Source organism: Callorhinus ursinus, unplaced genomic scaffold (assembly GCF_003265705.2).
Source record: "Callorhinus ursinus isolate GAN/ISIS: 27379988/994484 unplaced genomic scaffold, GSC_fseal_2.0 scaffold122, whole genome shotgun sequence".
Taxonomy (NCBI): Eukaryota; Metazoa; Chordata; class Mammalia; order Carnivora; family Otariidae; genus Callorhinus; species Callorhinus ursinus.
Window position 1 is genome coordinate 107947 of NW_027397184.1, and position 12198 is coordinate 120144.

Genomic DNA, 12198 nt, shown 5'->3' on the forward strand with positions numbered 1-12198 from the left:
GTGGGCCTAAATCCCATGTTAAGTGTCCTTAGAAAAAAGACAAGGGGCAGACAGACGAGAACAGGAGAAGCCACGTGCAGATGGGAGCAGAGCCTGTAAGGACGCGGCCTGAAGCCAAGGAACCCCCCGGGGCCACCAGGAGCTGGGGGAGGCAGGAAGGACCCCCACCCAAGGGCCTCGGGAGGGAGCTCGGCCCAGCTGACACCTTCATGTCAGACCTCTGGCCTCCAGAACTGGGAGACAAGCAATTTCTATCTTTCTGAGCCACCAAATTATGGGGACTCGTGGGGACTGCAACATCCCTGCCCTTCCCAGGAATGAGGGAAGGTCCCTGGGAAGTGGGCAGAGCCAAAGACCTGGTCGAGAGGCTCCGAACTTGCTCACTCCTGTCCCGCTGCATCCCTTGGGGTCCGCCTGAGAACTGCATCGGCGGGCATGGGGCTGGGCCTCACACAACAGCACAAGGCAGGGAGGGGCTCCCAGGGAAAGCACAGACGGGCACTGAGGAGGGGCAGGGTCCTGTGGGTCTTGGGACGGAGCAGGACGGACCAGGCCCTTCAGGTGCACTCCGCCTGCTGAGGGCCCCACCCAGGACATGCCATCGGCAGCCAGAGCGCCTGGGTTTGAGCTGCCCACCCTCTCCCCCAGGGCCATCCCTCGGGCCCATGACTTAGCCCCGGGAGCTCCCACATCTCCATCTAAAGTCAGGACACACGGGCCTAGAGCAGGGACAGCCTGCCATGCAGCCTGGGGTTCCCCCCTGCTGCTCCACGTGCCTGGAAGGCCCTAGGACTCAGTGGGCCTACACACGGGGCCACACCAGCCCAGGCAGGGCAGGGGTGGGGGCCCCAGGCTCAGAATGGCCTGCACTGTTGTGCAGCTCAGGCTCCATACCAGGACAGCAGGAGGACCCTGTGTGGCACAGCCCCGGACTGCAGCACCTGTGTCACAGCGGGGCAATGGAACATCCTGGCAGGTATTCCGGATGGAGCCACGGTCCCCACCGGGTCCAGCTGTGGAGGCTGGTCCTTCCTGTTCCCAGCATGGGTCTAACTGGCAACACCAACTGCAGAAACACCCCTGGACCAGGAGATGGATGGGGGGGCTGGGGATATGGGGGCTTTACCGGCGGCGCCCCAGAGCCTCGAGCCACGGTGTCCGAGCGCGAGCTCAGAGCTGGTCCCACCAGCCCCACAAATGCGCCACTTTCCCAGGATGGGAGAAGCACACTCTAGAACGTGCCCGCAGTTCCTCTCCACAGAGAAATTTGGGTCAACGTGACAACACTGCGGGGATGCTGACGGAAACAGAATGAACAAAAGTGCTGCTTCCCAGCCCCAGAGAGAACAGATCCTCCGGCAAACAGCCTCCAGTGTCCAGGGCCCGGGGGGACCCAGTCCTACAGCTCTCCCTAGTCACAGCGCACGTGCTCCACTGGTCCTGCGTCCCCCGCGTGCGCCCCCCGCGTGCGTCCCCACGGCAGGTGACGGGACGACCCCCGGAGGGGCCTGGGAGCTCAGAGGTCATCACAGCCTGGGCGGTGAAAGCTGGGATGTGGACCCAGGCCTCCGATGCCAAGCCCACCCCTCTCTCGCCTCCGAGACGCTGATGCTAGCAACCGTGCACACAGAGGGACGGTGGCTCCGTGCTCCCCAGAGGGGTCCCAGGCCACCTCGTGGATGGCCGAGAAAGCCCAGCCCAGCAGAGGCCCGCTCCTGCCCCAGGAAAGCTGCATTCCAGGAAAGAACAAGTCAGTGGAAAAGCCAGGCCTCTGGAAAATGGGAATCAGGGATGAGGTAAACCCTTGTCTTTCCAAATGAAAGGCGGGTGGACAGACGGGAGGACCATCAAACTCGGGTGTGATGCCATCTTCTTCCCACCAGCACCCGGGGGCGTGCAGAGAAAGCCCCAGTTTACAGTCTGTTTGGTCTTGTTGCCCCTTGAAACATCCAACAGCTTAGAAGCGGGTTTGGCACCGGGCCCAGAACTCCCTGGCTCCCCGTCCCCTGGGGTGGGCCTCCCTCTGTTCCCGGCTCACCAGAGAGGAGGGTCCTCCCACCACAGAGGCTCGCCCCCCGGCCGAGCCCCACCCTCCAGACCCCTCCTTCTGGAACACCCACTAGCTCCAGGCCCCACGGAGGAGCCGAGGGTGGGGAGGGGGATGCCAGTCCCCCGGATCAGCCCGTGCTTCCGAGCCAGGGCCGGAGAGAGTGCTCAGCAGGCTGGGCAGGGAAGGCCAGCTCTGGCCTGCAAACAGCTTGTGCTGGCTCCTCCTGGAAGGTTCTGGGGCTTCATTGACCCCACAGGTCAGGGCACTCTGATGTCCTGGGGACCCGTGTGGGACCACAGGAGCAAGCACCCACCGGCATCACCGGGACCACCCGGGATTCACCCTGGCTGGGGAAGGTTGTGACCCAGTTTCTGAAGTCCTGGTTTCGTTGGTCAGGTGGACAGAGAGATGCACGGGCAGCTGGGAGTACGGTGCCTGCCCTGCGACGTGACACCAGAGCAGGACTGTCAGGCTCCAGGCAGCAACAGGTCTGGGGACCCACCCTGCTCCCCTGCAGTTTTGCTGGGCGACCTTCTGCAGGTTCTTCACCCTCTCTGGTGCCAGTGTCGCGGGAGTGACGAGGGTTGATGGCAGGGCAGAGCACTTGGCGGGTATTGTCGCGAGCCGGCTAGCCAGAGCTGACCTGGCTGGCCTCCTACCCAGCCCTACCACGGGAGGAAAACAACCACTTCCCAACTCCTGCCAGACATATTTGCTTTCCCTGGCACTCTCATCTGTGTTTCCAAAAACACAAAGCTCGTTCCTAAGCCCTGGCTGAAAACAAGACTTTTTCCTCCATGGGGAGGCCCGCAGGACCCCTCTTCTGAAGAACAGCTCCCCACCTCCCCTCAGCCTGCCCGGCACCCACTCCACCCAGGACCCCAGGACACAGGCACATCCCAGGGGAAGGAACGGGACATGGGACACACAGCTCTGCAGGGATACCGGGGTGAACAGCGCCCCAGAGCAGCCCTGCAGAGTGTGCAGAGGGTCTGGGGCAGTGTGGTTCTCTGGAGCCTGGAGGGTGCATTTTACCCAGATTCCATCCACAGTGTGGGTCTCCTCCACCCATTTTCCAGATGAGGACACTGGGCTTGGAGAGGCTTAGCAATGGGCTCCTGGTTATCAGCTAGAAAGGAAGTGGCTGAGGCCCAAAGCCCGTGGGACGTGTGCATGCACCTTCCTCCTGGGGTGGCTTCAGAAGGGACTGGACGGTCCTGTCCCCTGTCCAGCAGGGGGGACCTGTCACAGGCTCACACCAGGGCTGGGAGACCAGGGGCTGCTGACCTGCACAACCAGGCCCAGGGTCTGCACCTGGGAGGAAGGGTTCACCGCAGCTCCAAGTCCCTATGCCAGGCTCTCGCCCTGGACGGCACTTCATTTTGGACAGGGGGTTTCTGCGGGGCCATGTGCACCCCAGGAAAAACCCCAGTGCCGCAACAGGCTCTTTAGAGTTTAGTAAACCCCTGTCTGGACGCAGCACTCAACACAGTACTTGGTGTGTGTGCCCGTGGTGATGGGCATCCCCACCAACATCACCCCGAATCCTTCCAGCTCACCCAGGCCCTTGCAGGGCTGTGGGACAAAGCGGCATTTAATGAGGGAAAGACGTCCTTCCAAGGGAGGAACGTGGCAGCTGGAGAAATCCTTTTCAACGTGCCACCCCCCCCCTTCCCCGGTTTGAAGAGCTTCTAAAGAGAAGCCCAGTGGTTAACACGGGGAGTGCCGTTATTTGGAATCTGGTGGAAAGTAAAAGAGTTAAGTCACTTCTATTTCAAAAGAAACAAAGACTCTTCCTCTCTTGCCCTGAGACCCAGGGTGTCTGGGCCTCGAAGGCCAACGCACCCAGCTCAGTCACTGCCCCGTGAAGAGAAAAGCCAGACAGAAGGCTTGGGGGCCACTGTGCCACGGGCCTTCGCCGCAAAAGCCAGGTCACATTTTCCAGCGTGAGCAAGTCTAGCAGCCAGGAAAGTCCGCATCTGGGAAAACACCTCCTGCAGCACACCAACACATCGCGGGCCCCAAAACCTCCCACTCCTGGCAGCCGCTCTGGCTGGAAGAGCAGGAACACCGCGGCCAGCCGTTCCAAGCACGTTTCTGACCTGCGCCTCGATGCAACGCCGGCCCGCCCCCAGCCGCACGGGGAGGCCTGCGCTGCCCCCGACACGCACCACAGACCCCACACGGCCGCCATCCCACACTGCAGATGGGGACCCCAAGTCTCGGACAGGTCAGGCAGCCCAGCCAGCGTCCCCCAGTGGGATTCAGGCCCTGACCTCTCCCGGGGCTTCCCTACAGCAATGTAGTCTTCGTATCTTGTGCTCCCAGGAAAACAGCTCCTTCTGGCTCAGCCAGAATACCCAGGAAGCAGTATTTGCTTTAGGATCCCAATTTTTTTTTTTTAAAGGTAGAGAAAGCTTGTTCCAGCCTCTTTACAAAGACAGGCACACCGTGAGCACACCCGAGGCACGAGAAATGATGCAGCTTTTCGCCTAGCACAGAAAAGCGACCACAAGGTAAATGAATTCAAACCCGTGAAGCCACGGCCCAGCATTGGCACACCTTCCCGCCTCCAGATCCAGAACTTCGACCGACAGGAAGAGGGCCAGTGTCCACAGTGACCCTGGCTCACCGTCATGAGCAGGCACCCACGTAGCTGAGCCCAGGTGAGCCCCCGACATCCCTTGAGGTGCCATGACTAGTCCCCACATTAGACACATGAGAGTCCCCAAGCTCAGCAACGTCACCTGCTTTACCTGGATCCTGCCACCAGCGAGGGATCTGTACCAGCGACAGCTCAATCCCAGTCTATGTGACCCCCATGCCTCTGACACCAGCTCCCCAGGAGAGCCCCTCAGCCACCCACCGCCTGGCTGACAGCCCCGGCCATCCTGCAGTTCACCCCAGGTCTCTGGGCAAGTCGGGTCAGAAATGTGCCCACGGGGTGTATCTCCAGAACTTGCAAAAATTGGCAGCACCAGAGGGCTCCAGGCTCCACCCCGCCCTGCTGTCCTGGGACACGCCAAGGGCGGCCACGCCCCGCGGGGCCCACGGACCCGCCTTCACAGGCTGGCTCCCCAGCCTTCTCTTAGCGGCCCTCCACCCCCATCTCCACATAGACGTGTCTGTTCTGGGCCTTGCTCGTCCATCATCCCACCTCTCCACCTGCCTTGACGCAGAACTCAAATCAAAACCAAGCTACTAACACCGTCGAGCGCCTACCCTGAGGGTCGCCATGTGCCACAGCCCCAGGAAGTACTGTGTTCATGATCCCACTGCACAAACGGGAAAGCCGAGGCTAAGACACAGCAGGGCAACTTGCCTGAGCCTCCAAATCCCAGCACGCAAGAAGGGGGGCCTGCACCGGGCCAGCCACCCTCCTGAGAGGTTTTGTGGTCATGCCACACGCACCGTTACGACTTTGCAGAAAGACGAGACTTTGGAAAAGTCACTTCTTCACCTGCTCAGCAGCAGACCCTCCCCACCGGCCAGCCCTGGAATCTGCAGAGACATCACTCCGTCTAAAGTAGAAATGGGAGTAACAAGCATGCTGTCTCCCTCCGGGGCCTCCGCAGTGCGCAGGGATCCGGTCGACACCTGACCAGCCTGGGGGTCTCCAACTGACCGAGTAGATGCACGGGCCCGGAGACCCTACCTCAGGTGTGAGCACAGGGCTGGAGGGCACGGAGCATTCCTCGCAAACATGCCAAGTAGGTGTGCAGCCCTGGGAATTTCGAGAGGAAATGCTGCCCCAAGGACGAAATCCCAGAGCTGGGAGAGCCCTCAGATCACCCAGCATGGTGGTTTCCAAACAGACTTTAGCCACAGAGCCCTGGGGGCGGCCAACGCTCCTTCCACAAAGCCCGAATATGTAGAAGAAAGAAGTCCAGCGGAGGGATCCTGGCTGTCACCTCGCCCAAGCCAGAGGGTCCACCACCGGTCACCTGAAGTGCCTTCTAGAATGCAGATCCCCGGGCCCCGCCACAGGCCTGGGGCCCCGGCACCTCAGGAAGCAAAGCCTAAGCATTTGAACATTTAAGATCCCCAGGTGATGCCACTGTGCTCCGCTGGGGCACCTGGAAACCGCTGGTCCCCTGCAGAGCTGACCTGCTTCTGCAGGACAGAGTTCTTTAACGCTGTCTTATACTGAACCCCGGTCCTCAAAGGAGAGAAAGGCAGGACTCTGCAGGTTGAAGTGGGGGCTCCCAGGGCCCACTCTGCTCAGCCCCCTTCTCCATCCCTGAGGCATTTCCCGGGGAAACTGGGTCCCAGGCTGCAGGCGGGCACCGCCAAGGGACAGCACCTCCGAAGGGTGGTGGCTCATGCCTTCCCACAGCACCCCGGCCTCCGGTGCCCCCAGCCACAGCTGCCCCCTTCTCAGGACCCTCAGATACCAGAAGGCAGGAGTCCACGTGTGTCCACAAGCCCCAGACCATGCCCACCGAAGCCTGTGCCCCTCCCAAGCTTGTCCCTGGGCCCCTTGGACAAGGGTGGACACGCTGTCCTCACAGAGCCTCTCCACTTTCCACAGGCCACAAACAGCCCTCGGGACGGCCGCAGAGGCCGCAGCCAACAGGAACCAAGGCCACGCCAGAACTCCCACTGTCCCCGAGGAGGCCGCATCCAGGAGGGACCCCTCGCCAGTGCCGGTCCCAGGTGCCCGTGGGACAGCCTCCCCTTGTCTTACCTCAAACACTTCCTCGTCCAGGATCCGGGTCCCAAACACGATGATGCCATTGACATCTATTATGGGGTGGTCACTGCGGGCAAGGTGTTTGGTGGTCTTCTTTTTACAATCCAGGATCAAGGTGACATTTTTCTTGTGGATACTGAGAGCGATCCTGTGCCACCTAAAAAGAAACAGCCCAGGCAGGTGAAGGGGGCTTGTGTCACAGATCGCCAACACAGGGGACCTGCAGCAAACTATTATTTCTTGCACGGTCGCGGTGGGGCTGGGCAGCTCTGAGCCCAGCCTCTGCCATCAGACCGGGCTAGCCACGGGCAGGCAGACACCATAGTCCTGCCTCGTGTGAACATGAACCCCGTAGCAAATTGCAGGCTGCTGGAGAAGACAGGGTTTGCTGGGACGTGGTGGGATGGATGGATCGATGTGAAGCTCTCTGTGAGAAACACAGGAACCACATCCTGAGGGGCTTCCGAGATCAGGCCCACGGCCTCGGATGTGTTCCCCATGAAAGAGCTAACTTTCAAACTACCAGGGTTTAGGTATGCCCCCAAGTAGAGAATTCTGGAAAGATTTGTCTTTTTTTTTTTTTTAAATGATTCACTCCCACATCTAATGTGTCCATATCCTAAAGGATATCATACATCCTTTAAAGAAGATGTGGTATCTATACACAATGGAATACTAATCAGCCATCAAAAAGAATGAAATCTGACATTTGCATTGACGTGGATGGAACTGGAAGGGGTAATCAAAATAAGTCAGTCAGAGAAAGACAATTATCATATGATTTCACTCATATGTGGAATTTAAGAAACGAAACAGAGGAGCATAGTGGAAGAGAGGGAAAAATACAACAAGATGAAATCAGAGAGAGAGAAAAACCATAAGAGACTCTTAGTCATAGGAAACAAACTGAGGGTTGGGGGGGGGGGGGGGGGGGGGGGATGGGGTCACTGGGTGATGCACGTGAAGGCGGGCATGGGTTGTAATGAGCACTGGGTGTTATGTGCAACTGATGAATCACAGACGTGTACCTCTAAACCAATAATACGCTATATGTTAATTAACTGAATTTAAGTAAAAAAAATAAAAAATAAAATAAAAGGATATTGTACATCCTTTCTGGAAAGAGTTGGGTATAACCGCACAATCTTCGATGTCCCTTTGAGACGAGGAGCCTAGCATTTGAGATACTTTAGTGCATTTGAAGGGGAAGTGGAGACCCAGGGAGAAGTAAGGGCCCCCCAAAGACGCAGAAGACAACCTGAGACCAGGACCCGGGCCTCCGGACTCGAGCCCAGTCCTCGCTCGGCCTGGTGCCCACCTGTGTGCATGGTGGGAGCATCCTGCTTTTTTGTCAGGAGCACCCTGCCTAGGTGCTCTGCCAGCCAGCAGGATTTAGGCGGCCTGCCCGGACCCCCCAGCAGGGGTAGGATTGCTGAGCAGTGCCCACTTACTTGCCATCGGACAGGTTGATGCCCCTGAAGAGGGGGTAATCCTCTGGCCCTGGTTTCCCCGTGTGGTCCTCATAGAGGAAGACCGGAGAGCGGCCCATCTCCAGGCCGATCTGCTGGATGCCCTGCTCATTGTAGATGGAGACCAGGAAGGCCTGGCTGCCTTTCTTGGCTTTCACAGTGGTTAGAATGGAGAAATCCTCAGGAAATGAAGATGCTGTAACAGAAGACAGAGATAGGAAGGCAGTCAGGAAGCCCTAACTATACCCAGCCACAGCTATACAGACAGACCTGCTTGTGGACCTGGCAACTTTGGGTGCATATGGTGGTGCCTAGCCATCTGCTGCACATCTGCCCCTTGATCAAACTGTTCCTGCAGCCCTTCCCTACCACTACATGACCAAGCCTACCCTCTTGGAGGCTCAGTACAAATACAAACCTGACTGGTTCTTCCAGCAGTGAGCCTTCAATGTCATCTCCTCAGTTCCTATACCTCAATACATCTGTGTATAAAGCCTAATTAGAACCTCCTAGAATGTCAGCTCCCTCTGGGCAGGGGCTGTTTTCAGATGCATCTCAGTACCCTCCATAGTGCCTAAGGCTATACCTGGCAGACCCTGTCTCATTGAGTGCCCTCAGGAGGGAGGGGGAGAGAGTGGGGAGAAGGAAGGCGGGAGGCAGGGACCGCGTTTCCTGGCTAATACGCAAAACAGAAGATAAGTAGAAAGAAATTGAAAGACTTCAACCCAAATTTTAAAAAGAAAGAAAAAAAAACAAACCCCATATGTTAATGGCAGGGAATGCTCTTTAAAACTCAGGACAGAAACAACACGAGGTCATTAACGACCAGGCCCAGACTGGCCTGCCGAGAGCCAGCGTGGGCCTGCCCGGCCTGCTCCAGATCTCCCCACGCTCACGCGCCCTTCCTCCGCATCGATCCTGCTGGCGGAGAGAGCTTGGCTGGTCCCCGCACAGGGGAGCCACCCGGAAACGCTCTGCAGAACCGGCCAGAAGGAGTGGCGTCCGGAGAGGCGTCGGCACGAGCACCCTCACAGAAGAGGGGCTGTGGACCTGGCTTAGGGGCCTGGATAAGGAGCGACCCTGTTGTCGAACCCACGGTTCCTCAGGTCGGTAGCAAGGTCAAGCAGCTGGCCCCACGGCCTGTGGGGCTGAGCTGGGGGGAGTGCAGCTTCCAGCGGAGACGCTATCCGTGGGCGCCCTCTGCTGATGGAAGCGCCGCGCGGCCAGGCAGCTTGCCCTGCTTCTGCTCAAGGGAGCAGAGAGCCACAGGGTGCCATGCTCGGGACAAGGAGACCTCCAGGGCACCAGGCCCAGGGCGTCCTAAGACTCCCAGCGGGGGGGGGGGGGGGGGGGGGGGACCACCCGCTGTGGCTTCTGCGACCTCTGCAGGACTCAGGGTGAGGAGATGTTGCCAGGGCGAGCCAAGGGCAAGAGAGGCCACGGCTGCTTCCACCAGGGAAACCAACGGGCCCCTGAAGGCCAGCTCAGAGACTCGTGTGAGGTCCCAAGGCAGAGACGGAAGGCCACTGAGAAGTCCGCCCCACGGGCCCCAAACCCCCAGCTAAGGTGCCCATGGGAAGACAGAGGCCCGAGGACCCCAGCCCCGGGGCTCAGGCTGGGGTCTCCCTCCCCCAGGGGGACCGCTCAGGCCTCCGTTCCCCAGCACGGGCCACGCTGGGCAGAGCGGCCACCTGTCCCAAGATAGGCCGGGTCAGGCTGCCCTTCTACATGGACGGGAAGCCTTTGGGAAGAGGTGTCCTGAGATCACCACAGTCTCAGAGCCCTCGGCTCCACGCTGCCCCTCTGCTCGGGAGACATGAGGGGAGTCAGAGGGGCATCTGCTGGGCAGGCCAGGAGAAGCGCCCGCTGCAAGGCCAGTGGCAGGACCGTGGGGCCCCACTGGGTCCCTGGGGGTGAATGGGCACCAAGGGGCCCAGGGGGTGTTTGACCTGAGGCACCCCGGAGGCCACTGCCCACGTCCAGGGTGGCACGGTTACGGTCCCTCGCTCTCATCTCGAGGGTCACTGCCCCATCCCCAGCCCAAGACGACCCCACGCCATATACGTCCTGTCTGAAATACAGAGGAGAACGGGGAACGGGGGCACAGCCTGGGGAGAGCCACGGCCCTCCCTCCAGCTCGTGAGGACGCCGTGCCCCAGTGTTCACACCTTCGTACAGGCAGATCTCGGCTCAGAGAGCCTGCGAGGATAAATTATGTCTGGCATGAATCTCCCTGCTGGTGAAATAATAACGGCTTTATTGTCACTCCAGAGATGGCCTATTCCAGGCGTGACGTGAGCCGGACGCTGACACGCTCCCTGACCCCTGCTGTCTGGGCTCTCCGGGGGACTGCGTCTGGGTCCTACTCTTCCCAGTCGATTTCTCAAAGTCACGGCGGAGAGGCGGGTTCAGCAAGAGGCCCGATTACTTCCTTAGGTCACTTCCTTTTCCCTTCGCTGAGGCCAAAGGGTACTACGGCCATTTGGGTATACAGGAGGAACTTAATAAAGGCATCACTATTAAACTGAATCCTACTAAGCCAACAGCTCCTGGACAGCACGGTCTGCCGGACGGGGGCAGATCTGGAGGGAAGGTCTGGGGCGAAGGCCAAAGGGGGCAGGGGGACATTGTCATATCCCAGCCCTGCTTCAGATCCTGAGCACGAAGGGAGTCTCAGTGGCCCTGAGGTTACCAGACGGAGGACCAAATGGAGAGAGGACCCCAATCCGAGGCAGTCCTAGGAGAAGAGAGGAGGGGGCCGGTGATCATGGGGAGGCCTGCTGTGTCCTGGGGCCCTAGGACGTCGGGGCAGCCCGATGGGACACAGCCTCCTGCGTTCAGGAGGACCCGCGATGGCGTCTTCTCGGGTCTCAGGCCTGTCTTCCCATCACACGATGTCCCCCCGTAGGCAGAGGGTGGTGAGGCCCGGAGACCTCCAGGCAAGCAGGGTCACCCTCTCTGGCTTGCCCCCCAAAGCGTCCCAGTTCTGGGCTCTGCCTTAGTCCTTACAGCCTGTCAGGGTCACCCAGTGCCAACTGTGGGGAAAGGTCCAGGCCTACAAGTGGAGCTGACCTCAGCACCCGGACCACTGGGTATAAGTGAGAGGAGGGAGACCCCTCGGAATCAGGGAGGGCGCAAGTCTCCGTCTGGCTAGCAAGTGCAGACACCACCGAACTGCCTACCTGCCCCCCTGGAAGGAGAACAACCCCACTGCAGGGTCCCCCACTGTGCCACCCAGACCTCCCAGTCCAGGGAAGCCGGGACTGCAGACCGTCCGCACAGAGCTGCCGAACAGGTGAACAGGCGCAGTGGGTGCCACAGGTTCACCCACATCAGGCGCGGGCTGGGGGAAGAACACGTCCCCACAAAGGATCCCAAATACCCGCTCGGCCTTGGCCACCGAGTGCTCCTCCATACGCCTGCGAAGGGGGCCTTGCGTCCTCGGAGCAGCTGGGCAACTCCGGGGTCTTCTCGTCATGGCCATGAGTCACCCAGACATGGACGTCCCTTTGCTCTAAGACTCATTCAAACACGTTTACGCTCAACTCCAGCCGCCTGACCTCCCGGCCCGTCCAGCTGACACAGGCATCTCCCCCGACCCGGGAGGTGGGCCTCCCAGTGAAAAGGTCAGCAGGAGTCCGAGAGAGAAGGGACAGAAGCCATGTGTCTCCTCACACCCGAGGCCAGAGTCACACGACACTGGCCTGGAAGAATGTCCCCTGGCAGCTTTTGCAGACTCCACACTTTGGGATTTGGAGAAGGGACCCCCTCGAAATTCCTACTCAGATCAGCCCGAGGCCACCTCCGGCTTTATTTGGCTTTGATGAGGCGCTGGGTCTGCCTGGACCCGCTCCGCTCCTCACGCTAACTGTGACCAGAGGACCCTGTCAGAGCGTTTACACTCTAAGTGTCTAATCAAGTCCCGAATTTGAGAGCTTAGGGAAAACGGGCTCTGAGAAACTATGCCCTGTCTTACAGCTGAGGGA

The 12198-nt window shown here is 59.6% G+C and overlaps 1 protein-coding gene across 4 annotated transcripts in view; it reads right to left on the reverse strand.

The window, feature by feature from the left end:
* COL5A1 (collagen type V alpha 1 chain) overlaps nt 1-12198 on the reverse strand; it is a 156486-nt gene that overhangs the window by 106876 nt on the left and 37412 nt on the right. For all 4 annotated transcript variants that reach the window (XM_073889902.1, XM_073889901.1, XM_073889900.1 and 1 more), the window contains exons 3-4: nt 8195-8408; nt 6738-6900 (exon numbers count right to left, since the gene is read on the reverse strand). In XM_073889902.1, coding sequence (XP_073746003.1) covers nt 6738-6900; nt 8195-8408 — 377 coding nt within the window. The remainder of the gene's footprint in view (nt 1-6737; nt 6901-8194; nt 8409-12198) is intronic.